Source organism: Eschrichtius robustus, chromosome 19 (assembly GCF_028021215.1).
Source record: "Eschrichtius robustus isolate mEscRob2 chromosome 19, mEscRob2.pri, whole genome shotgun sequence".
In the NCBI taxonomy this organism is placed as follows: domain Eukaryota; kingdom Metazoa; phylum Chordata; class Mammalia; order Artiodactyla; family Eschrichtiidae; genus Eschrichtius; species Eschrichtius robustus.
The window spans coordinates 27,718,314-27,745,390 of record NC_090842.1 but is presented as its reverse complement, the minus strand read 5'-3'; the positions used below and the strand labels follow the sequence as shown (position 1 = coordinate 27,745,390).

The window sequence follows — 27,077 nt, the reverse complement described above, 5'->3', positions numbered from 1 at the left end:
TCAAGGTTTAGTTTTGCAGCCAGACCTGCCAACTTTTCAAACCAACAGGGAAGAAGAAGAGCAATGGATTAAAATTTGCTTTTATTTTTTAGGATAATATGAAGGATAAATTATGTTTGAAAAATGTCTTTCTCAAAGTTCAGAGGAAAAAGATGCTTTTACAATTGAGGCAGGTATGTGGCTTTGTCTTTCTTTTTTTTAAGGTTACTGTGGTGGGTAGAACAACGTCTTCCCAAAGATGTCCACATCCTAATTCCTGGAGTCTGTTACCTTACGTGGCATAAAGATCGTGCAGGTGTGATTAAGTCAAGGATCTTGAGATGGGGAGATTATCTTAGATTATCTGAGTGGGTCCAATGTAATCACAAGGGTCCTGATGAGAGGGAGGCAGGAGAATGAGAGTCAGAGAAGATGTGGTAATGGAAGCAGAGATCAGAGTGATGCACTTTTAAGATAGAGGAAGGGATTATGAACAAAGGATGCAGGCTACCTGCAGAAGCTGGAAAGGGCAAGGAAACAGATTCTCCTCTTGAGCCTCCGGAGGGAATGCAGCCCTGCCAACACCTTGATTTTAGTCCAAAGAACCATTTCGGACTTCTGACATCATGAGCTGTAAGATAATACATTTATGTTGTTTTAAACACTTGAATTTGTGGTCATTTGTTACAGCAGCAACAGGAAACTAATACAGTTTCTGTGCTGGCAAATCTGTAGATGGAGTTGGCTTGAATTTAAAAGACCCCCTTGGGCTTCCCTGGTGGCGCAGTGGTTAAGAATCTGCCTGCCAATGCAGGGGACACGGGTTCGTGCCCTGGTCTGGGAAGATCCCACATGCCGCGGAGCAACTAAGCTCGTGAGCCACAACTACTGAGCTTGCGCGTCTGGAGCCTGTGCTCCGCAACGGGAGAGGCCGCGACAGTGAGAGGCCCGCGCACTGCGACGAAGAGTGGCCCCCGCTCGCCGCAACTGGAGAAAACCCTCACACAGCAACGAAGACCCAACACAGCCAAAAATAAATAAATAAATTTAAAAAAAATTTTAAAAGACCCCTCATGACATACTTATTGACCCTTTTGGGGAATGTGGCCTGGGTGGCACAGTTAGTAGTATGCCTTGGTAAGTCTTTGAACAAGCTGACCTTAAAGGCTCCTGATTAAAGGCGGTAAGGCAGACATGGCACAGGGCCTCTAGAATGTGGTTACATAGCTCCATCCTCTTTTAGCTCAATATTTTTGTTATTAACTCATTATATGGGTGCTGATGGCATGTGCATCAGAGGTGGCCACTGACAGTGACACAGAGTTGGGCAGGAGAATTAAGATGGCTGGGAATTATTGCTTGATTGACTTGGGATCCCAAAGGCTCAACAGGCTGGGACAACTTTAACACACGAAGTGACTAAGGACAAACATAAGGTCCTCCACTTTGATCCCCCCAAATATCTGCACAGGTGCTAGGTGGCTTAGTCATAGAGAAGCTGATAAAGTCCACTCAGCTGGGGGCGGTGCTGCAGCCTAGGCTGCACTCCACAGTGCCCTCCAAAAAAGGGTGGTCTCACTGCACTCTGTTCTGAGTAGCCCACCTGGAGCACTGTGTCTCAGGGAGAGTGCCACACTTGAAAGAATCTGTAAACTAGAGTCCACGTAGGAGAGGGAATGGAGAGCAAGGGGAGAGAAAGCACGTCAGAGGACCTGCAACTGATGGGGCCAAGGAGGAGGAGCCCACAGGAGCCATGGCTGCTGTCTCCAAGTGCTCTGGCCGCTGCGGGGAAGAGAACATACTGCTTGGGAGGGCTCCCAGGGTGGAGCTGGGTTGGGGTAAAAGTGTCAGCCAAGGAGAGTTGAGTTCAGCTTAAGAAAGAACGTGGCCCCAGCTGAGCTGCCTCCTGATACTGAGTTCCTAGTACTCTGGGCTTCATGCAACCTCAGGCATCCCGAAGCGTGAGAGGGGAAGCAGATGGATGACCTTTAACCTAAAAGCCATTGCTACACAGAGATGACACTGATGTGGTCCTGCCCTCGCAGGCTCACAGGCTAGCAGGGAGTGGTGATGGTGAGAAAAGGCATGGACGCATAACTGCCATACAGAGGAAACAGCGACAGGGACCAGGAGCCACAGCCTCAGGAGGCTGCGTGGAGGGAGGGATTACCCTCTGGTGTGGATTGGTGGGTTGGGAACATTTGAGCTAGAGGGTGGGTCAGTTGGGGCTTAAGGAAATTGTTCTGTTGTTTTGGGGGAAAGGGAAGAAGATGCCTTCTAAGAGGTAGTACAGAATGAGTAGCACGTGGGGATGGGGAACAGTCCTGAGTTTGGCTCTTGTGTACCGCAAATGTAAGATGGCACAGACCTGGTGGGGCAGGTAAGGTGGGACCAGGGCTGGGGAGCGAACCCAGTGCACTGATACACCCCCCCATGCAGAAATATCATGGGTTCAAAGGAAGGGTGTTTATGGGCTGCTTGTCCTGGGTTTTCCAGGTTAAAAACAACTTTTAAATGGCCTTTCTTCCTACACAGCCCTGTTTAGGCACCACTTCCTGGGGAAAGCCTCCCCTGACCCAGCCTTCCATTCTCTTCTGGCCTGGCTGAGGGGCTTCTGTTTGCCCTCTGCCCCTGTGTGTCCCACTACACCATACTATGACCTGTCTGTGAACGGTCATTGAGTATGGGAGTATCATATTTACTCAGATCTCTATCCCTGGTGCCTAACACCATGCCTGGCACCAAGCAGATCCCCAATCCAAGTTTGTTGAATGACTGAATGATGACTGACTTCCAAAAGCTCGCTAGGAATTGCAAGGTGCGAACCGTACATTCAGAAGTCACAACCTCACATCGTTTCTTCTCTCTGAGCTGTAGAAGGAAGAGGTGGGAGAGGCCCTCCACGATGTTGACTTTCAGCAGCTGAAGATCGAGAATGCTCAGTTTTTAGAGACAATTGAAGCAAGGAATCAAGAACTGATCCAGCTGAAGCTGGTATCCGGAAACACCCTGCAGATCCTTAACGCATACAAAGTAAGGTCCGCGCTGGTCCCCGGGGCTTCCTGTGCCTACCTTTCCGGCCACAGAGAGGTACTAGGGCACCACTGTGGTTTCACTGAGAGCCTAGGCGTCCTTCACTCCCCTGTTGCTCTCTGATTTCTCCCGACGAAGCCATGTCTCCTAAAATACTCCGCATGTCCCCACAATCCTGGCTGTGCATTAGAACCATCCAAGGAGCCTTTTGTTTTTTTAAAGATTAGACAGACACTCTAGTCCAACCCTGACCAATTGAATTAGGGGGTGAGGGCCGTGCATCTTTTTTTTTTTTTTTTTTTCTTAACTCCCAGATGATTTTTATGCACAGTGAGTTTTGGTAACCAGCCACATTTAGGGCCCTGTTTAATTTAGTGTGTAATAAGCACTTCCTTGCTTAAAACCCTGCAAAGGAAATCATCTTAGCTATAAATCAGAAAACTACTAAATAATTCCTCATCCACACAGAACCCTTTTTGTAGAGAAAGAGGCACTATTGATAATTAAGCAGAAACTGTGGGCATGAACATGGCCTGTCCTCGGCAGACCAGGCTGCCTGGTCACCCTGCTGGCAACTGTCTGATGCAATAGTCAACTAACTGTGGGCCTGCGTATCCTGCCCACTGGTCTGGGAGCTAAGGATGGTTTTTACAGAAGAACATTTGCAACTGATTTGATAGAGAACACTCCCTTTGAAACCCAATTAAGCAAAAGTGATTTCTCCCCGAGAAATTTCATTCTTCTCAATAGTAGACCTGCATTCCAAAATATTATACTTAATTATTTTATTTTGAATTTTATCAATAAAATTTTGTGGAAATTTGTTTTTTCTCTTGTTAGTGTAGGTAATTACACAATATGCTCAATTTTGCCCCTTGGCCTGCAAAGCCTAAAGTATTTACTATCTGGCCTTTTACAGAGCAAGGTTGCTGACCCCTGCCCTAGTGTCTAGGTGGCAAGAGCGGCCACGGGCTTAGGTAGCTCACAGGTAAGCTTCATTTGGCCCACACAGTGTCATTTAAAAATGTGAATTGGAATGTATTTAGACTAGGTTTATGTTTGTCCAGCGTTTTCCTTTTACAAATGAAAAACCTGAGGCCGAAAGAGGCAGAGTAATTGCCGGATTCAAGCAACATGTTTGTGACAGAGCTTGGACTTCTAGTCCAGTGCGTGTCCCACCTCACCCAACTGCCTTCCCCTGGCATAACGTGTGTAGACAAGGCCGTGCTCACATTCTGAAATTCATGTGTACAACTGGAGAGCCTCGAGGTACGTGGTTACATCACATTGGACCTTGATCTTATCCTGAGAAATCAACTGAGTGGCACAGGGCCAGTCTGGTCTTGTGGGGAAAAGCCAGGGCTTTGCAGTGGAGCTACTGGTTTATAAAATGCAACAGCTAGGTCCAGGGCTCGAGCTCCTTAGGACATCTAAATGCACAGTGCCTATTGATTGTGACACCCAAGCAACAGCAACACAGGCCACGGTGGGCAGAATGGGAGCCATTCTGGTCAGAATCCCAGGGGCCAGGGTGCCTGTAGGCCTGTTTAGAATAATAGCAAGCAGATGGTGGAGCTGGGAGGAGATGCCTGCTGGAGTCCTAAGGCGACACAGCGAGGGGCTGAGAGAGAAGCAGGCTCACATTTCTGTGTCTCAGTTCTCAGGCCTCCTGGGGGAAACGGGGCCCAACACCTGTGGGTTGTAGAGTCCGGCCTCACCTGGGTTTGAATGGGGACTCTACCGGGGACTATGGGCCGATGCGTCACCTCTCAGAAGCAGGTTTTTGTGACTTACCACCAGGACAGACCTCCGGCTGGTCTGTGATGTGTCCCCAGCCCTGAGGACAGTGCCTGGCCAAAGCAGGTGCTCAGCATGTATTGTCAAAAACTGCTAAAAATTCAGGTGTATGTCTAGGGGATGGAAGGGTGGCAGGAGGGATCACTTACATATAAATGTCAAACACCCAAGTATGAGACCTCATTAAAAATATATAGAATAATTTTCCTCTATTACCAAATGTACTGAGTACCTACGACATGCCAGGCACAGGGCTAAGTGCTGAGGGTACAGCTGTGAAGGAGACAGACATGGTCTCTTCTCTTCTATGAGTTTTATGAGTGGGTCTCAGTCAAGGGGGCCCCTTTTTCTCTGCTGTGCCTTCAAGCCCTGCCTGATGGAGGCTGATAGAATATAAGCACGTGACTACAGCTTTGAGGTGTCGCTCTTAACTGACTGTAAACTAGTGATCCGTGTATAAACTAGTGGTGCCTTGTGGTAGATAGAATTCCAAGATGTCCCCCAAGGCACCCCGCCCCCTGGTATATTCACCCTGCACAATGCCCAGGGCTCTGGATATGATGGATTTTGTTATTAGGTTCCATTCTGCTCTATGATTAGGTTAGATTAGAGGGCACCCTTGACCTTGAGATGAGGATATTATCCCAGTGGGTCTGACCTAATCACATGAGCCCTTTGAAAGTAGAGAGTTTTCTCTGGATGAGGAAGTCAGAGATTTGAAGCATGAAGGGAATTCTCTGGATGAGAAGTTCTCCATTGCTGGCTCAAAGATAGAGGGACCACATGCAAGGGGTCTGAGGGCGGCCTCCAGGAGCCGAGGGCCACCTCCTGCTGACAGCCAGAAAGAAAATGGAGAGCTTGGTTTTACAACTTCAAGGAAATGCTTCCCACCAACAACCTGTGAGCTTGGCAAGGACCCCGGGTCCAGATAAGACCCAGCCCTGGCCAACACGGTGGGTCGCTCCCTGGGCAGAGAATCCAGCCACACTGTGCTTGAACTTCTGATCTATAGAAACTGTGAGATAATAAATGTGTGTTACTTTAAGCCACAAAATTTGTGATAATTTGTTACACAGCAACAGAAAGCTAACATGCCTTGTCAAAAGTAGCTGCCTCAATGACCATCGTCCTGCTCAGGATCCCAAATTACTCTCATTACACCTCCTTGATGGCCCCGCCCCAGCAGAGCCAGGGGCTGCCTCAAGCTTCCGTTCTTTCCTGCCCTGTGTCTCTGTCTGTCTCTCTAAGTTGTCGGGTGAATGACTGTTTTCCCTCTGCTCTCCTTTTCTCCCACCTGACTGGCTGGTGTGCAGTGAAGTCCTGTCCTGCCTTCCCTTCCCCACAGCTGACCCCCTCAGCCTGGCCTCTTATCCACTTTTGCTTTCCTCAGAAGAGCAACTTCATACAAGATGTGGAACAGGAAATGAGCCTTGAAGAAGGGATTGGAGAGGAGAGGAATGGGGAGGAGGCGAGGTGGTCCCAGGTGCTCTAAGTTCCCCCAGGCAGGTGGCTCCAGGCTTTTCTGCCAGGTCTAAGATTTGATACCTTCGGGCATTGCCCCAGTACCCTCCTCTCCCCGGCTCCTTTTGGACCCTCCTCTCCCAAGGCTCTTTCCTTAGCTTGAAATGTTCTTCCCACCCCTCTTACCTAGACATACTTGACTTCACCTCTCTTTTTCCATCATCCCTTCCCCCAGTGCCCATGCATTCTTGGTTCTTGGCACAGTTGCAGTTTGGCATTTCTTCTTGCACCTCCGTCAGGGCTGTGAGCCGGCCTCTTGGTGGCCGGGCCTAGGTTGTTTGGCCGACCAGCGCCTGGGTGGGTTCTCAGGGTTTGTTGGCCAGCCCCCTGGAGTCACTGGCTTCTGTCCCTCGGCCCCCTCCTCCTCAGCCAAGCAGAGCACATCCCAGCTCCTCCAGGTTGACTCTTCACCAGTAGGAGATGGAGGTCCAAAGGGGGCAAACCTAAGAAGCAGGGGCCAGGGAGGAGCTGGTGAGGGGTGGCAGCACAAAATGCGGCAGGAAGCTGTGGAGCAGCTCCTGCAGGACCTCTCCAGCACCAGCAGGCCGAGTCCTGATAGGCTTTGGAGACAGTGGTGGAGTCCATGCACTGTGAAATCACGCTGCCTAGGATCAAACCTGGCTCCCCCTTGCCTCTGTGACCCTGGGGAAGTTGTTTCACCTCCCTGAAAGTCAGCTCCCTCACCTGTACTGTGGGCTCACGGTAGCATCCACCTCTTCATCCAAGTGAGGTAGTGATGGCGGCTGTCTGCCATGGGTTCTGCATGTGTCAGGCACTGTGCTCAACACTTTACCAGGTTTGCCTCCCTTAAGCCTTTCTACAACCCTACAAGGCAACTAGCCCTAGTTTAGAGAGGTTCTCTTAATAAGTGGTGGGGTGGGATTTGGGTCCAGGTGTATCTGGCTACTTTGCAGGTGAGGACAAGCCTCCCGAGGTCCTCTCCTCCCCTGCCACTTAGACACCAGGATTCTGAAAATCTGGGCAGCCACGAGAAGGGCAGGCCCAAGTTCCTGGTTGATCCTGCTATTCTCCTGCTTAATAAAGAGCTGTTTGTCTGTCTATTCTTCCCATAGTTCTAAGCAATCATCTTTGCTCAAGACTTGCTGTGTTGTTATATTTCAGAGCAAGCTACACCGAGCCATGGAAATGTCCCTCAATCTGGACAAAGAGTTCTTGTTGAGAAAAGAGTTACTCGAAAAAGTTGAAAAAGAAACCCTGCAAGTAGAGGAGGTAGGAGAGGGTAAAACATACTGTTTCTGGTGTTTTCCTCCTTCTGCCTTACAAGGGCTCGGGTCAGCATTCACCAAGATCTAGGCCACCTTGATTTTTGTCTAGAAAAGCCTAGATCATAAAAACCAAAATAGCTCTGGGCCATCAGATGAGAAAGTGGCCCCTGGAGGCTCCAGTCCATGGTGTTGCATTTTACTGCCGGGTTAGAATCTAGTGTCAGAAATCATGAAATCATCTAGAAACTACAGAGTCCAAATGACTCTCAAGAATTCCTTAAGTGACCCATAAGGTAGCAAATTCAAAGTGGTAGTGTATTCAATCTGGCAAAAAAAATGTATGATGCATGTAATAATGTAACTGATATGAGAAAAAGAACACATGGCAAAATATAACTTTCTGTGTAAAGGAGAGAAAGCTCTTTAAACATGGAGCTCTCACTCGGTACGGCAGATGCTCAGATGGCAGACCTGTGACCTCTGTCCCAGGCCCATTCCAGGGCCTGTGGTCACCATGTGAAAATGTGTGGTATCATCTGAACTCCTGACATCTGCATTGGGATTGAGCGCTCTCATTATTTTGTTGAACACATAGAGTTGAACTTCCACCAGTTACACGCACCTAGGATATGACTCAAAGGAGACTCTGGGGGCAAGGTGATGGAAAATGAGCCCTGGACTTGCATTCAGAAGGCCTGGCATCAGGTTTGTGTTGCCAGTCTCTAGCCTTGAGCAAGCCTTTGAATTAGACAGAACTGTTTCCACGTCTGTGAAAAAGACGTCACAGCCCTTGTTGTGGTAATCAGATAGGACGATGCTTTGTCAACCTCTTAAAGCCATTATTTCAGTTATTACTATCATTGCCTTGAATGAGCCTGAAGTGTCCCCAGCAGCGTGTGTGGCCCCAAATCTGCCTACAGTGGGCCAAAAGCCACAGGATTACTACATCTGACTCAGTTTTGCCATGGCATCCACATCATATCCTTGAAGGAGAACCAGTACCCTTTGCAAAAAAGTCAGTCTCGCTGCAGAGTGGCCGTTAACAAAGGTGAAGCAAAAGTCTGTGTGCTCTCTCCATGCAGAATTCCTGTGGTACTTCTTTGTTTGGGTTGATATTTATTAGATTACAAGTAAAACATGAAATCAAATTTTAAAAGCCCAGCATTCACTACTTAGTATATTTTCATTTTCTTAACTTTTTAAAAAACAGCTTTATTGGGATATAATTCATATATCAAACAATTTACCAATTTAAAGTGTACGTTTGAGTGGTTTATAGTATATTCATAGAGTTGTGTAACAATCAGCATAATTATTTTAGAACATTTCCATCACCTCAGAAAGAAACCCCAGACCAATTAGAAATCCTCCATTTCACCTCACCTCATTCCCACCCTCCAGCCATAGGTGACTACTAATCAGCTTTCTGTCTCTGTGAATTTGCCTTTTGTCAACCTTTCATATAAAAGGGATCATACAGTGTGACCCTTTAACTTTAATAATATTTTCAAGATTCATGTTGTAGCATGTATCAGTACTTGTTTCTTTTTATGGCTGAATAATGTTTCCTTGCATGTACCACATTTTGTTTAATCCATTCATCAGTTTGATCGATATTTGTATTGTTTTCGTTTTTTGGCTATTTTGAATAATGCTGCTGTGAACATTCATGTACAAGTTTTTGTGTGAATATATGTTTTCTTTTCTCTTGGACATATAGGTAACAGTGGAGTTGTGGGTTATATATATGGTACCTCTAGGTTTAACATTTACAGAACTGCCAAACTCTTCTGCGAAGTGGCTGCACCATTTTACATTCCCATCAAAAATGTACGTGTGTGACATTCACAGTAAGATAGACAAGATGAAAAGGCAGAGGGCTGTGTACCAGATGAAGGAACAAGATAAAACCCCAGAAAAACAACTAAATGAAATGGAGATAGGCAATCTTCCAGAAAAAGAATTCAGAATAATGATAGTGAAGTTGATCCAGGACCTTGGAAAAAGAACAGAGGCAAAGATTGAGAAGATGCAAGAAATGTTTAACAAAGATCTAGAAGAATTAAAGAACAGACAAACAGAGATGAACAATACAATAACTGAAATGAAAAATAAACTAGAAGGAATCAGTAGCAGAATAACTGAGGCAGAAGAACGCATAAGTGACCTGGAAGACAGAATGGTGGAATTCACTGCTGCAGAACAGAATAAAGAAAAAAGGATGAAAAGAAATGAAGACAGCCTAAGAGACCTCTGGGACAACATTAAACATAACATTTGCATTATAGGGGTCCCAAAAGGAGAAGAGAGAGAGAAAGGACCCAAGAAAATATTTGAAGAGATTATAGTCGAAAAATTCCCTAACATGGGAAAAGAAATAGCCACCCAAGTCCAGGAATCACAGAGAGTCCCATACAGGATAAACCCAAGGAGAAACACGCTGAGACACATAGTAATCAAATTGGCAAAAATTAAAGACAAAGAAAAATTACTGAAAGCAGCAAGGGAAAAACAATAAATAACATACAAGGGAACTCCCATAAGGTTAAGAGCTCATTTCTCAGCAGAAACTCTACAAGCCAGAAGGGAGTGGCATGATATACCTAGAGTGATGAAAGGGAAGAACCTACAACCAAGATTACTCTACCCGGCAAGGATCTCATTCAGATTCGATGGAGAAATCAAAAGCTTTACAGACAAGCAAAAGCTAAGAGAACTCAGCACCACCAAACCAGCTCTACAACAAATGCTAAAGGAACTTCTCTAAGTGGGAAACACAAGAGAAGAAAAGGACCTACAAAAACAAACCCAAAACAATTAAGAAAATGGTCATAGGAACATACATATCGATAATTACCTTAAACGTGAATGGATTAAATGCTCCAACCAAAAGACACAGGCTTGCTGAATGGATACAAAAACAAGACACATATATATGCTGTCTACAAGAGACCCACTTCAGACCTAGGAACACATACAGACTGAAAGTGAGGGGATGGAAAAAGATATTCCATGCGAATGGAAATCAAAAGAAAGCTGGAGTAGCAATACTCATATCAGATAAAATAGACTTTAAAATAAAGAGTAACACAAACACATGGAGGCTAAACAATATGTTACTAAATAACCAAGAGATCACTGAAGAAATCAAAGAGGAAATCAAAAAATACCTAGACACAAATGACAATGAAAACACGATGATCCAAAACTATGGGATGCAGCAAAAGCAGTTCTAAGAGGGAAGTTTACAGCTATACAAGCCTACCTCAAGAAACAAGAAAAATCTCAAATAAACAATCTAACGTTACACCTAAAGGAACTAGAGAAAGAAGAACAAACAAAACCCAAAGTTAGCAGAAGGAAATAAATCATAAAGATCAGAGCAGAAATAAATGAAATAGAAACAAAGAAAACAATAGCAAAGATCAATAAAACTAAAAGCTGGTTCTTTGAGAAAATAAACAAAATTGATAAACCATTAGCCAGACTCATCGAGAAAAAGAGGGAGAGGACTCAAATCAATAAAATCAGAAATGAAAAAGGAGAAGTTACAACAGACACCGCAGAAATACAAAGCATCCTAAGAGACTACTACAAGCAACTTTATGCCAATAAAATGGACAACCTGGAAGAAATGGACAAATTCTTAGAAAGGTATAGCCTTCCAAGACTGAACCAGGAAGAAATAGAAAACATGAACAGACCAATCACAAGTAATGAAATTGAAACTGTGATTAGAAATCTTCCAGCAAACAAAAGTCCAGGACCAGATGGCTTCACAGGTGAATTCTATCAAACATTTAGAGAAGAGCTAACACCCATCCTTCTCAAACTGTTCCAAAAAACTGCAGAGGAAGGAACACTCCCAAACTCATTCTATGAGGCCACCATCACCCTGATACCAAAACCAGACAAAGATACTACAGAAAAAGAAAATTAGAGACCAATATCACTGACGAATATAGATGCAAAAATCCTCAACAAAATACTAGCAAACAGACTCCAACTACACATTAAAAGGATCATACACCATGATCAACTGGGATTTATCCCAGGGATGCAAGGATTCTTCAATATACGCAAATCAATCAATGTGATACACCTTATTAACAGATTGAAGAAGAAAAACCATATGATCATCTCAATGGATGCAGAAAAAACTTTTTACAAAATTCAACACCCATTTATGATAAAAACTCTCCAGAAAGTGGGCATAGAGGGAACCTACCTCAACATAATAAAGGCCATATACAACAAACCCACAGCAAACATCATTCTCAATGGTGAAAAACTGAAAGCATTTCCTCTAAGATCAGGAACAAGACAAGGATGTCCACTCTCCCCACTATTATTCAACATAGTTTTGGAAGTCCTAGCCACGGCAATCAGAGAAGAAAAAGAAATAAAAGGAATCCAAATTGGAAAAGAAGAAGTAAAACTCTCCCTGTTTGCAGATGACATGATACTATACATAGAGAATCCTAAAAATGCCACCAGAAAACTACTAGAACTAATCAATGAATCTGGTAAAGTTGCAGGATACAAAATTAATGCACAGAAATCTCTTGCATTCCTATACACTAATGATGAAAAATCTGAAAGAGAAATTAAGGAAACACTCCCATTTACTATTGCAACAAAAAGAATAAAACACCTAGGAATAAACCTACCTAGGGAGACAAAAGACCTGTATGCAGAAAACTATAAGGCACTGATGAAAGAAATTAAAGATGATACCAACAGATGGAGAGATATACCATATTCTTGGATTGGAAGAATCAATATTGTGAAAATGACTATACTACCCAAAGCAATCTACAGATTCAATGCAATCCCTATCAAATTACCAATGGCATTTTTTACAGAACTAGAACAAAAAGTCTTAAAATTTGTATGGAGACACAAAAGACCCCGAATAGCCAAAGCAGTCTTGAGGGAAAAAAACGGAGCTGGAGGAATCAGACTCCCTGACTTCAGACTATACTACAAAGCTACAGTAATCAAGACAGTATGGTACTGGCACAAAAACAGAAATATAGAACAATGGAACAGGATAGAAAGCCCAGAGATAAACCCACGCACCTATGGTCAACTAATCTATGACAAAGGAGGCAAGGATATACAGTGGAGAAAAGGCCGTCTCTTCAATAAGTGGTGCTGGGGAAACTGGCCAGCTCCATGTAAAAGATTGAAATTAGAACACTCCCTAACACCATACACAAAAATAAACTCAAAATGGATTAGAGACGTAAATGTAAGACTGGGCACTATCAAACTCTTAGAGGAAAACATAGGAAGAACACTCTTTGACATAAATCACAGCAAGATATTTTTTGATCCACCTCCTAGAGTAATGGAAATAAAAATTAAAATAAACAAATGGGACCTAATGACGCTTAAAAGCTTTTGTACAGCAAAAGAAACCATAAACAAGACCAAAAGACAACCCTCACAATGGGAGAAAATATTTGCAAATGAAGCAACTGACAAAGGATTAATCTCCAAAATATACAAGCAGCTCATGCAGCTCAATATCAAAAAATCAAACAACCCAATCCAAAAATGGGCAGAAGACCTAAATAGACATGTCTCCAAAGAAGATATACAGATTGCCAACAAACACATGAAAGGATGCTCAACATCACTAATCATTAGAGAAATGCAAATCAAAACTACAGTGAGGTATCACCTCACACCAGTTAGAATTGGCATCATCAGAAAATCTATAAACAACAAATGCTGGAGAGGGTGTGGAGAAAAGGGAACCCTCTTGCACTGTTGGTGGGAATGTAAATTGATACAGCCACTATGGAGAACAGTATGGAAGTTCCTTAAAGAACTAAACACAGAATTACCATATGACCCAGCAATCCCACTACTGGGCATATACCCAGAGAAAATCATAATTCAAAGAGACACATGCCCCCCAATGTTCATTGCAGCACTATTTACAATAGCCAGGTCATGGAAGCAACCTAAATGCCCATCGACAGACGAATGGATAAAGAAGTTGTGGTACGTATATACAATGGAATGTTACTCAGCCATAAAAAGGAACGAAATTGGGTCATTTGTAGAGACGTGGATGCCTCTAGAGACTGTCATACAGAGTGAAGTAAGTCAGAAAGAGAAAAACAAATATCGTATATTAACACATATATGTGGAACCTAGAAAATGGTACAGATGAACCGGTTTGCAGAGCAGAAATTGAGACACAGAAGTAGAGAAAAAACGTATGGACACCAAGGGGGGAAAGCGGCAGGGGGTGGGGGTTGTGGTGTGATGAATTGGGCGATTGGGATTGACATGTATACACTGATGTGTATAAAATGGATGACTAATAAGAAAAAAAAATGCATAAAAGTTGAGTGGAAATATAAAGAAAATTCCTAGAACTTAAAAAAAAAATGTACGTGTGAGGGTTTCAATTTCTGTACATCTTCACCAACACTTCTTATTTTCAGGTGTTTTTTTTAATGCTGTCCTAGTGGGTGTGAAGTGGTATTTCATTGTGGTTTCGATTTGAATTTCCTTGATGACTGATGACATCAAGCATCTTTTCATATGCTTTTTGGCCACATGTCTGTCTTTTTTGCAGAAATGTCTATTCAAGGCCTTTGCCCAGGTTTTTTTCTAAATAAATTTATTTATTTTATTTATTTATTTTTGGCTGAGTTGGGTTTTTGTTGCTGCGTGAGGGCTTTCTCTAGTTGTGGCGAGCAGGGGATACTCTTCGTTGTGGTGCGTGGGCTTCTCATTGCAGTGGCTTCCCTTGTTGAGGAGCACAGGCTCTAGGTACACGGGCTTCAGTAGTTGTGGCGTGCAGGCTCAGTAGTTGTGGCTCACAGGCTCTAGAGCACAGGCTCAGTAGCTGTGGCTCACGGGCTTAGTTGCTCCACAGCATGTGGGATCTTCCCAGCCTAGTGCTCGAACCCATGTCCCCTGCATTGGCAGGTGGATTCTTAACCACTGTGCCACCAGGGAAGTCCCTCTTATGTCTTTTCTTAAGACTTTTATAGGTCTTAAATTTAGGTTATGATCCATTGTGGGTTACTTTGTAAATGGTGTGAGGAAGGGGTCCAAAAGCTGAAAGAAGAAAGGAGATGCAGTATGTTCATAGAATTTGCTACATTAACCTTCCTTTACCACTTGTGTGGTTCTCTTCACTTCTTCCTGTAGATTTGAGTTACCATCTGGTGTTATTTTCCTACTCAAATACAGCTTCATTTCAGCCTGCCTTTGTGCCATTATTGTCAAATATATTACATTTTATATGTTATAGGTCCAATATAAAATTATATACATATTGTTTTATGAAAATGCTTTTTAAATCAGTTAAGAGAAGGAAAATATGCAATTATGCTGTTTTTTTTATAATTACCTACATAATTACCTTTGTGCTATTTGTTTTCTTGCATATAGCCTTCTTCTACAGAAGTAAAGTGCTATTTTCATCACATCATATCAAGGGAGCATCCTGTCAACAAGACTTTTCATTGCTGATGTTAACCTTGATCACCTGGCTGAGATGGTGTTCCACAGGTTTCTCCACTGCAAAGTTACTCTTTCCCACTTTTCAGACTTGACTCTTTGGAAGGAAGGTCCTGTGTGCAGGCCACGCTTAAAAAGTAGGGGTTACAAATTTTTTTGGAATTCTTCTCTGTGAGAGATTTGTCAATTCTACCCCATTTGTTTATTTTAAAAATTATTTATTTATATCAGCGTCAATTCATGAATATTAATTTTGTATATTGGTTTATAATCTAACATTTATTCTGTTGCTTCCATTGCTCCAGTTGGCAATTGAGAGCTCTTTCAGTCAGGTTCTGTGTTCCTTTGGTATATCCCCATTTTTGTGGGTGGTTGTTGTTGTTGTTGTATGTGTGTGTGTTTTGTTTTGAGCACCTCTTTCCTTTCTGGAACTAGAAGATGCTCCAGGCTCTTCTTGTATATTTCCTACCCCAGTCCTAGAATTAACCATTTCTCCAAGGAGTCCCGGGTCTTTTTATTTGATTAATATTGGAAACCAAGATCTGGGTGTGCTTGCTCATTGCTTTCTTGCATTTTTGAAAGATAGTTTTGCTAGATGTAAGATTCTTTGTTGACAGTTTTTGTTTTCCTTTCAGCACTTAGAATATGTCATCCCACTGCCTTTGGGCCTCCATTTTGTTTCTGATGAGAAGTCAGCTATTAATCTTATTGGGCTTCCCTTGTACGTGATGAATTGTTTTCTCTTGCTGCTTTCAATATATTCTCTTTGCCTTGTCAGTCAACATTTTGGGTACGAAGTATCTGGTCATGGATTTCTTTGGATTAATCTTCTTGGAGTTTGTTGAAGTTTGTGGATGTGTAAATGTTTTTCATCAAATGTGGGAAGTTTTCATGTGTGTTGGTGTACCTAGGGGTGTTCCACATTTCTCCAAGACTTTTCTTCTTTTTTCTCTGTGTTCTTCATATTGCATAATATCTATCAACTTACCTTAAGTTAACTGATTATTTCTTCTCTTGGCTTAAATGTACTGTTGATCCCCTCTAGTGAATTTTTCATTCCAGTTGGAAAGACTCCAGATTTTCTATTTGGTTCTTCTTTTTATTTTTTAAATAATTTCTACCTCTTTATTGATATTCTCTGATAAGACACTATCATCATATATTCTTTTAATTCTTTAAACATGGTTTCCTTTAGTTTTTTTGAACATCTTTATAACAGTTGCTTTGAAGACTTCGCTAAGTCCACCATCTGGATTCTCCGAAAGGCAGTTTATGTTGCCTGCTTTTTTCCCTGTATGGGTCACACTTCCTTGTTTCTTTCCTATCTCATAATTTTTGTTGAAAACTGGACTTTTTGGATAATATACTTTAGCATCACCAGATACTGATCTTGGTCTTGTCATTGTTTTTGCTTGTTGTGTAGTAATTTGGCTGGACTAATTCAGTAAAGTCTATTTCTCCTGCTGTTAGTAGCCTCTGATGTGGCTCCCCAGAGGGTACAGCCTTGATCATGGACACAATCTCCCTGACAACCAGGGTGATTTCAGCTTAGTTCTCTTTGACTCCTCCATCTTCCAGCTAAACTTCTGGCCAGTCTACCTCTATTGGTATCACACCTAGCTGTTAGCCTCTATTAATTACTAGCTAATTGCTCTATTGCTTTAACACCCTGAGACGTGAATTGTTCCACGTTCCGAACTAATTACAGTCAGGCCCTGTCACAGGGGCAAAGTGTTGCCAGTCATTGAGGCTTGCTCTAACCCCATAAGGCTCTTCTTAATTGTCTCTTTCTCTGGTTAAGTTAAACATCTAGCTAATCTACTTTTTGCTTGTTGCTACTAGTATGGAACTGTCAGATTGATCTTAATTGCTCACCCCAAAGATCTCCATTGTTTTCCACAAAGTCCTTAGCATGAACTCCCCACACTCTGATCCAAATAAAGTTCACCTTCTTAGGCAGCATTCCAGAGCTTTCTATTTTACAGCCTCTCCCCTTGGGCAAAATTTCTGCACCATTGCACTGGAGCTGGGTGTGGGAACAGTGGCCTGTCTTTCCTGTAGTTTCACCTCTGCTCTACAAGTGGGGTGCTGCATAGGGACTGCAGTCCCGGGTCTTCTCAGCATATCCCTCGTAGCTAGTACCTATTTTTTAATGCTTTAATTCTTGCTACTTCATTATATTTTATCTTAGGTATTCTGTAATCATCATGCTCACAAGAGTGTCCACTGATGGTTCCAGGTACATTTTTAGGTCTCCCCACAGTTGTATGTCATGCTAGACCGATAATAGATATGCACTGAACACTTCGTGACAAATTTTTGTTGTATTCTGAAAACAAGTTGATAAAAAAATAATTTTACTGTGTTGCTTCAAACTGAATTAAAACAGCATTTCTCAAACCAGAAGGTGACAACAAGTCACCTGGGGATATTGTTAAAAGCAGATTCTGATTGGATAGGTATGGGTGGCCTGAGGCTTTGCATTTTCACCCAATTCCCAGGTGATGCCAGTGTCACAGCAAGGAATCAAAATACAATACTAGGTTAGGAAGATTCAACATCATAAAAAACGTTAGTTCTGTTTAAGTTGATCTGTGAAATAATAGTATTCCAATTAAAATAACAAGGAGATTTTTTTTAAATATTTATTTGTTTATTTATTACTTATTTTGGCTGCACCGGGTCTTAGTTGCAGCATGCGAGATCCTCAGTCATGGCATGCGGGATCTTTTTAGTCATGGCACATGGACTTCTTAGCTGCGGCATGCAGACTTTTTGGTTGCGGCACATGGACTCTCAGTTGCGGCACGCAAACACCTAGTTGCAGAATGCACGTGGGATCTGGTTCCCTGACCAGGGATTGAACCCAGGCCTCCTGCATTGGGAGCGTGGAGTCCTACCCACTGGACCAACAGGGAAGTCCCACAAGGAGATTTTTTTAAAGGCTTAAATAAACTGACTCAAAAATTCTTTTGGAAAAATAAATAAGAATATCCACAAAATTCTTAATAAGGAGGAGACTAGCCTTACTAGATACTGAAACATGTTATGAAGTTACAGTATTTAAAACAAGTCCATGAATAGACGGGAAGATAAAAGAAAAAAATGTAAGCCATATGATGAACTCCAATACAGACCATATATGATATGTATATGATCAAGTTTCTGATAGTTTTGATATTGATACATTTAGTTTATGATAAAGGTGACATTGCAATGAGAAACAACAGATTATTCAATAAATGATTTGCAATGACTGGGTAGCCATTTGGAAAAAATTAATTTGGAACTATATGTAATAGCAAAATTAATCCAGGCGTATCAGAGATTTAAATGTTAACAATAAAACCATTAAAGTCCTGAACTTATATAGTGGGAACATTTTTATTGTAATCTTGGAAGGTGGAAGACTTTTAAGATGTGAAACCTATAAACCATGAAATCAATGAAGTCAGCTATATAAAAATAAAAACTTTTCTGCATGGCAAAAACCATCATAAGTGAAGCCCAAAGATAAGTAACTGGAAAAATATTGTATTTAATATCACAAGGAGCTAATTTTCTTAAAAGATAAATGTCTTATAAATTAACCAGAAAAATCTAACGAAAAATAGGAAAAAACTGGGCCAAAGATTTAAACAGTTAAAGAAAAGCTAAAAAATCTCAAACATATGAAAAATGTTGCTCTTCGCTCATAAGGAACAGAAAATAAAGCTATAATGAGGTACCATTTTCCCTCTGTTAGATTGACAAAGATGGAAAAGTAAGATTGTGTCGCAAGAATGGAGAAAACAGGCAGTCTCAAACGTTGCTGCAGAAGTATAATTGGCTTCATCATTATAATAGAAGGCAAGTTAGCACCATTTACTGTACATACACATATGCTTAGGGCAGGGTTTCTCAACCTAGACCCTACTGACATTTCGGGTCAGATAACTCTTCGTTGTGGGAGCCGTCCTGTGCATTGCAGGGTGTTTAGCAGCGTCCTGGCCGCCACCTACCCTATGCCAGTAGCACTCCCCTAATTGTGACAAACAAAAATGTCTCCGGACATTGCCAAATGTCTCCTGGGGGCAAAATAGCTTCTGGTTGAGAACCACTGCCTTAGAATAAGCAATTTCACCTTCAGTAGCTTATCCTACTGATATATTGTACTTGCATTTTTACAAAATGATGTATACCCAGAAAATTTGTAATCACAGCACTGCTTGTTGTAATAGCAAGAGATGGAGAAGCTAAGTGACTGTTGGTGGGGACCTGTTAAAGTATGGTAGATCCATACAGTGGAAAATTATGAAGCTGTTAAAAAGAATGAGTGAATTCTTTATGTGTTGATACAGAAGAATCTTCAAGATTTATTGAGTGGAAAAAAAAGTTGGATGAATGAAAGTGAATAGAATTGGCTACTCCTTGGGTCAAAAAAGTAAACATATATGTTTGTATGGATATAGATTTCTAGAAGGATGCATGAAACCTAAAAATAGTGTATGCTTCTTGGAAGGGGACCTGTGTGTCTGGGGACAGGGGTGGGTTGGGAGCTTGTCACTGTGTACTTTTATACCATTTGAATTGAATGTATTGCCTTTTCAAAACAATTGTTAAAAGGACAATGCTAATTCAAAAAGCCACTCAAAAGAAAAAGACTAGTTAATTTTACTGTATAATAATTTTTAAAAATGAAATGTAAAAAGACAGAGTCCTCAAAAAATTGAATAATCATATGATCCAGCAAGTTGTCTTCCAGGTATATACCCAATATAATTGAAAGCATGAACTTGAACAACAGGTATTCGTACACCCATGTTTGTAGCAGCATTATTTACAATAGCCAAAATGTAGAAGCAACTCAAGTGTCCATCGACAGATGAGTGAATAACCAAAGTGAGCTGTATATGCATATAATAGAATATATTATTTTATTTATATTATTTTAAGGATGAATATTATTCATCCTTAAAAAGGAAAGAAATTTTGACATGATACAACGTGGATGAACCCTGAAGACATTTATGCTAAGTGAAATTAGCCAGTCACAAAAGGACAAATATTGTATGATTCCACTTATATGAGGTACCTAGAGTAGTCACATTCATGGAGACAGAAAATAGAATGGTAGTTGCCAGGACCTGTGGGGAGGGGGTTTGGGGAGTTAGTGTTTAATGGGTACAGAGGTTCAGTTGGGGCAGATGAAAAAATTCTGGAGATGGCTGGTGATAAAGGTTGCAAAATAATGTGAATTGTTCTGTGAATGCCACAGAACTGTACACTTAAAAACGGTTGAAATGGGAAAATTTATGTTATGTGTATTCTGCCAAAAAAAAAAAAGACAGGAAAATGAATTGAAATTGATCTAATCAAAGTATACTTAAATACATAATTTTTCCAAAGCAAAAAAAGCCCCTAAGCAATCAAAAGTAAAGCATATTCCTTAATAGAGGAAGGAAGGGAGGAAGGAAGAAAGGAAGGAAGGGAGGGGAAAAGACTGTTTTAGACTGTACTTAATGTTTCTAAACTGGACGAAAATGTCACGATGTGTAAAGAAAAAGAATCTTGTGATTTCACCCACTCCTTTGAAAATGTAAACGTTATTTTTAGAACTACATTGAAACTGGGGAGAGATGCCAGGGCCAGTAAGTCCCAGGAGGCTAGAACTGCCAGGGAGCCCCATGTTTAACTGGTCCTTCCCAACCCAGGACCGGGCGAAGGCCATGGCTCTGAACAAGCAGCTCCGGAAGCAGCTGTCTGAGTTCCGAGCGCCACAGGTGATGATGTACGTCCGGGAGAAGATCCGAAACAGGGACCTGGAGAAGACCATCAGGATGTGGGAGAGGAAAGTGGAGATTGCAGAGGTGAGTTACAGGAAGTCCTGAGAACCGCGATATCTTATGCCCCTCACATTTTTGTTTAGGATTTTGTTTTCTGAGGTAAGAATACAGGATTTTAGACACGTAATACCTGTGAGAAATCTCAGCCGTTGCTTCGACTCTTACACCAAAATAAAGGATGGCTTTTTTTTTTTCCCTTAAAGTTCCTTTTTCTTGTTAGGGACAGTCTTTTCAGGTTATCAGGAGGAGACTCTAGTAATGGTGTGTTTTTAGTTGCTTGTTTTCTTATTGATCTCTGGAAGCTTCTGAATCCCTCCCCCCACCATTGATAATTTAGTGATTGCTATTTTATACATGGAGAAGCCAGGTTTTTAAAAATTGAGATAATAATGGATTTTAATATCACTCAGAACCTGATTCCATGCATTTACATATTTGCCATGGGTCTTTTCGATGTTGACTAACCCCGTAGCCTTTTCATATGGTACAGTGTGCACAGAAGCACCCTTGCCCCTTGTAAGCCATGGAGGAGAAAAAGGAAAAGTGCAAATGATGTGCTGGCATCAAAAAAAAAAAAAAAAAAAAAAAGGAAAGCACCAAGACTGCCACAGGCCAGGTTGCACACTGAGAGCACTTAAGACATCCTTAGGGTAGCTTAAAAACCCAGTTAGGTCACTTGGGAAGCTTGGCATTCTCACATCTAGACCCCAGCTCCATTTTCCACAGTGCTTTTACCTGCCCTTCCAGTGGTCACTTGGCAGCAAGAAAGTAAATTAGGATCCATACTTGGGCCCATCACATCTGGGGCTAAGAAGTGGCAAAGAAGTACAGAAGGAACCTGCAACTTCTCACTTCATGGAACAGAGACAAGCTCTTTAGAAGAATCTTCCGGATGCCCCAAGGTGGCCTGTGTCCGCCACATGCATGCAGACACTGTCCCGCATATGAGGTCATCCATACCATCACAGGGCTCGATGCAGGTAGAATAGGCACAACCCGTTTGTCCCAAATGACCTTCTCCCTCCTCCCCCTTTCTCCTTTTTGCAGATGTCCTTAAAAGGCTACCGCAAGGCTTGGAATAAAATGAAAATCACCAATGAGCAGTTGCAGGCAATTTGCCCCGCTGGGAAATAGCCAGAGGGAGGCGACGGCTGCCGACCAAAAAGTGATCCATTAAAGTAATCAGCTCCTCTCTAGTCATGGGGTCCTCTCACTGTTCCCTGTGCTGGCTGGTGTCCCCAATTCTCCAGCCAGGCTGCTGGTCACCTCTCAGGCCACATCGACCCCCTGGGGAGTGTTTTCACAGCCTGGCTCCGGGAACCATAAACACTGAAAGAACCACAGGGCACTCTAATGGTTTGACACTTGTTAGCCCACATTTAGTTCACAAGCACACATGAAAATGACCTTCCCGCATGTGGGAGTGGGACAGAGGAGGGAGAGCCAGCCCAGTCTGTACTGTGGGCCTGTCCGTGGCAGCCCAGCTGTGCAACTCTCAAAAAGAGACACCAAAACAGCGTGGTGAATGCCTGGCACTCAGCATTCTGAGCTTTCTCTTCCGTTTGGAAGGTTAGCTCCTAGACTAAGACACCATTACCAAAGAAAACAAGCACAAAGAAAAATAAGATAATTTCTTGGGGCTGATGTAACCTGTTCTGGCCTGATAGAGACCCGCCCTCCCCAACCTCCCCACCGTAGTAGTCATAGTACATGGGTTGGATGGCCACCTCAGACTTGTCTGACTCCCTCAGACCCTTTTCCCTGAAGTCTAGACTCACTGGAGTGCCATTTGCCATTTGTGACCATGAATGCACGGTGGCCCTTTTTTGTCCTTGGAAGTGTGGTTGGGACCGTCCAACCTGGCTCAGCCCAGCATGTTTTTTCTGTGTCACAACATCACGTGATGAGTGGCTGGGGAAAGGAATCGGGTTTTCCCAGTGGTGGAAGGAAGACAGGGGAGGGCTGGTCTTCTTGGTCTTGGATGTGATCCAGTTGCTGTAGTCTTCCACCTTGATGTACAGGAACAGGCCAGGGCATTTCTCACCACCTTGAGACAGGATTCCTCTCAGCACCCACAGATTCAATTCCTTCAGCTCACACATCATTGGGTTTCCTGGGTCCCCCTGTGACAAAGGACAGAAAGCTTCAGGTCTTAGAAAAACTTGTTTTCTTTTTTAATATGTCCCTGTGCAATTTCTGTTCTAGAAAAGTTTTACACTGGTTCTCACTGGAAATGGGGTAAGTTATAGGATATTTCCAATCTAGGCCACCTCCACCACAAATTCCAACAAGATGACTTTTCCTTTCATTATACAAATTATTTGTAGGCTCCTGCAGTTTGCCTGTAGCTTCCTGGATCCCATTTCATTTTCTTGCCCCTTTCCAGTACTTTGAATAAATCCTCCCTCTCTTTTGGTTTCTCACTCCTCAAATGTTATTTTGTTCCTTTTTGGCCTGGAATGCTCCCGTTTTTCCTTCTCTTCCCTATTTTGTTTACATCCTTCGTTTAAGCTGCTTGCACCTACCCACAGTCCTGCTAGGGTCAGTCAGACTTCCAGGAAGCACACGCTGCCAGGCTGGGTTCACAGCTTTTCCAACCTGGCAGCTGCCTGCCAGTGTACCCTGCCCCCCATCCCCGGCCCAGGCTCTCAGGAGCAGTCCTCTGGGCCTCGGGAGTTCTGCCACACAGACCTTATCTCCCTTCAGGTGAGTGGGTAGAAGCCCGGCACACTTGGCTGGACATGTGACCCTAGCAGGTTAGCTAATTCTCTGAGCTAATGTGGGGACGTGGTTAGTGCCTGTAACACCGGCAGATCTCCTGGCACAGCGCCTGACATACGGGATGCCCTCAGTAAACAATTAGCTGCTATTACCCTGGTGTGGAGAAAAGGCCATCATTTTTATGTGAAAAACTGAGAAATGTGGGAAAAGCAACAAGATAGCTACTAGGTATAATTTACCTTACCTGTCCTCCACCCTACCCTCCGCCCCCAGGCCTCCTCTTAAAGGAACACCTGCCCGCCAGCACCAGCCTGTGGTCCATCTTGCTCCAAGAGGGAGTTTATCATCAAAGGCTGGCCAGCCACCTTTGACCTATGTGACGTGCCAGGCGAGACAGACTGGGTGATCACACTTTGCTCTCACTGTGTGGACTGAGGCATGGAGGGAGGGGGCTTGCAGCTGACAATGGGAAACAATCTGAACAGACCCAACAGTGAGAATTCAAGAGGCAAAACAGTGGTCACCTCAGCCCCTGCCCATTCCCAGGCCTGGGTGTTTGAGCTTTCTTGGGTTTCTACACACATGCAGCCTCTTTCACTAAACCCTCCTTTTTCTGAGGAGGCCACACCAGAACAGAAATGCAGGCAAATGGGAGAAGCAAAGAACACTTCTGCAAGCAGGGCCACGGGAGGCATGCTCTGCAAGGCTGCCATAATGCCCTGGTTGTCCCACAGCTGCACACACAGGAGGATGACATTCCAGACTTCCCTCTGTGTGTGCTTCTCATTAGATGGAAGGGGGTGCTTGAGTGTGGAACTCTTGATTTTTTCAGTTTTTCACATTCTACTGTTTGCATCCCATGCTGCCAAACAGCAGAGGGTGGAGATTTCATCCCTGAGCTCTGGCTGGTCCTCCTAGGACTGGTGAACAGGCTCTTATCTGCACCTCATTGTGTCTGCCTGGGGCACAGAGGTTCTCTGGCTGAGGATGGAGTGGTCTCCCCTCCGTTCACCAGTCCCACTCCCAATTTGTTTTAACTGTGCTTTTACAGCTTGAGGAAGAAAAAGAATGCCATTCAGGACAAATAGTTTTGACAAATGACTGTGCGGTCAACATCCCTGGCTATTGTGTGGTTTTGCAAGTTGCTGTTTCTCTTCCCCATGACGTGTAAGGCCGAGACTTCTGAAGCTCAAGCAATGGAGACAAAAAGTATCAGGCGCTCCAGCCCCACCTCATCTCCCAGGGGAGCGACCCCCTTTCATTGCGTGATCCTCAACCTTGACATCCAGCAAAAGCCCTAACAGTTGTGGGAAAAAAGGAGGGGTGAGTTCAGAGCGATTCTAATTTTGTTGGGTTTCTGAGGACCCGTTAGGGCAGACACTGAACCTGGGTAGCTTATTCTACATGTGAGAAGTGTGGCTTTGAGGGCCTCTGGACACTAGAACACATTTCCTAGGAAGGATCCTAGGTAGACAAGGCACCTTTTTTTTTTTTTTTTGCAAGCACAATTCTCTTAAAAAACAAAGGACTGTCTACAGGAGTGCTACAGTTAAAAACCAATCTGACCTTTGTGGATGGTTTAAAGAGGTGATCATTTAGAGGGTAAATGATATTCTATTTATATTAAATTCATATTCCAGTGAATTTAAGATGCTCTTAAAAATTAGCATCTTTGAAATGGGATGTGTCTTTTAATCAGTGGATTCCAGAGTTTCAGTGGCAGCATTTTTTCTTTCTCAGTGTTACATAAAATAATGGTGCATTCTGCACCTGACAGCATCCTGGGTTTGATGAAGTGTGGCACTAGGTTGATGGAGTGGCTGATGGCAGGATTTTGTTAAGTAGCTACGTCTTCTACTGTATTTTAACACATTCTGTAATTTAAGAAGCTTCTACAATCCTCCACCTGGCAGAGAGCCCAGTACAATGTAGACACTTGATAAACGTTGAACCAGCTTTAGAAGGGCAAACTTATTTCCTGATGAAAGGCAGTCCCTCATGCTTTTGCAATAAAATGACTTTGAGAAAGAATTGTCCGCACATATGTATTTTTTCCCTTTTCTCTAAAAAACTTTCCCTAGATCCTCTGGGAAAAAAAATTTCCCCATCAGGGAATCCTGAAGGTTACTTCGACAAAAGTGGTTGATCAGTGTCTTAGACAATTTTAGAGTAGAGGAGGGAAACTCTGCCTGGAAATCTGGCAGACCTGAGTTCTTGCCTTCAAGATTTATTAACTGTGTGGCCCTGGTAAGCCACACTTTTTCCAGATACAGATATGAGGGGGCCTGGACAGGTGTTTGTGAATTCTGCACATTTTCCTGAGGCAGTAGGACAGCCACATCTGGACAGCCCGCATTCAGGTAGAGGACAGGGCTTCTTACAGGGAAAAAGAAACCCGGTAACTGATGAACAATAGCATCAGGCTGGGTTCCAAAGAAGCCGAATACAGCGAGCCTGTGCTGTAGGCGTGCTCAGCGTATATCTGCAGGTGTGGTTTGGACTCACTCTTTCAAACTTTTAGCTAATGAAAAAACATGTGACTTAGCCATGCTTAGTCATGTCACACTGAAAACGGTGACTGGTTAGTCCATTCGGCAGATTGTTATCGACCACTTGCTACCTGCCAAGTGCTGTTCGCCCTGGAGACGTCCATGAATCCCAGGTGACAGTCCCTGCCCTCACGGAGCTCACAATCCAGCGAGGGGGAGTCCTGAGGCCCCCCATGAAGTGACCACTGCTTACTTTCAGCCTGTAGCTTCTGTTCCAGCGCGTTCTTACCAAGCAGACGGCATCAGTTTCCATCTCTATGTGATTGCCACATCCTGTTTTCTCGATTTTGTTTAAGGGACACAAGTCGATGTCCTTCACGGAGATTTTCCTCAGGATACTCATCGTCATGTGATTTCCTGTCTGGACAACAGAGAGCCCGAGAATTATTCACAAGAAGACATCCCCCGAGTCAACGCAACTACAACTCACATATCCAGATGGGAGTGAGTAGGAAATGTTCTGATAAACCCCCTTTTCCTCACAGAAATCCGAACCTGTGTCTCAGTTTTTACTGAAAACTACCTTTGCTTTGAACTTGAATGTGAAAATAGGCAGAGACAATGTTCACCCGTCCTCCACATCTACAGAGAATGAATGCATTTCCTTGTTTGTTTCCCCAAAATAAAAGAAAACAAGGATGGCTCAGACAAGAGGACTGTCAGCTCTGGTTCAGGGAATAATGTCCCCTGGCCCCTCGGTAACCTTGCACTCATTTCAGGCTGCCTGCTGCCCATGTACTTCCAATTTTGGTGTAGGAATAGAAGAAAAAGGACCAGATGTAAGAATGGTCTCAAGAGGGCAAGCGCTGGGAATCTTGATGGATCAAGTGAGGGTTCCAGCCCAACTCTAGAACCTCAGGCCACCTGAATTACTGAGCTAAGCCCTAGAATGGTTCATCCCAGTCACCCCCACTGCTAGCACACACACAGCCCC

The 27,077-nt window shown here is 43.2% G+C and overlaps 1 protein-coding gene across 1 annotated transcript in view; it reads left to right on the top strand.

Annotated features, from left to right (window-relative positions):
• CFAP263 (cilia and flagella associated protein 263) overlaps positions 1-26,519 on the top strand; it is a 33,766-nt gene extending 7,247 nt beyond the window's left edge. Inside the window, exons 5-9 of the mRNA XM_068528060.1 lie at positions 93-173; positions 2,857-3,012; positions 7,453-7,560; positions 20,742-20,897; positions 26,440-26,519. Of these exons, the coding sequence (XP_068384161.1) occupies positions 93-173; positions 2,857-3,012; positions 7,453-7,560; positions 20,742-20,897; positions 26,440-26,496 (558 nt within the window). The 3' untranslated portion in view covers positions 26,497-26,519. The remainder of the gene's footprint in view (positions 1-92; positions 174-2,856; positions 3,013-7,452; positions 7,561-20,741; positions 20,898-26,439) is intronic.
• Positions 26,520-27,077: the final 558 nt, after the last annotated feature.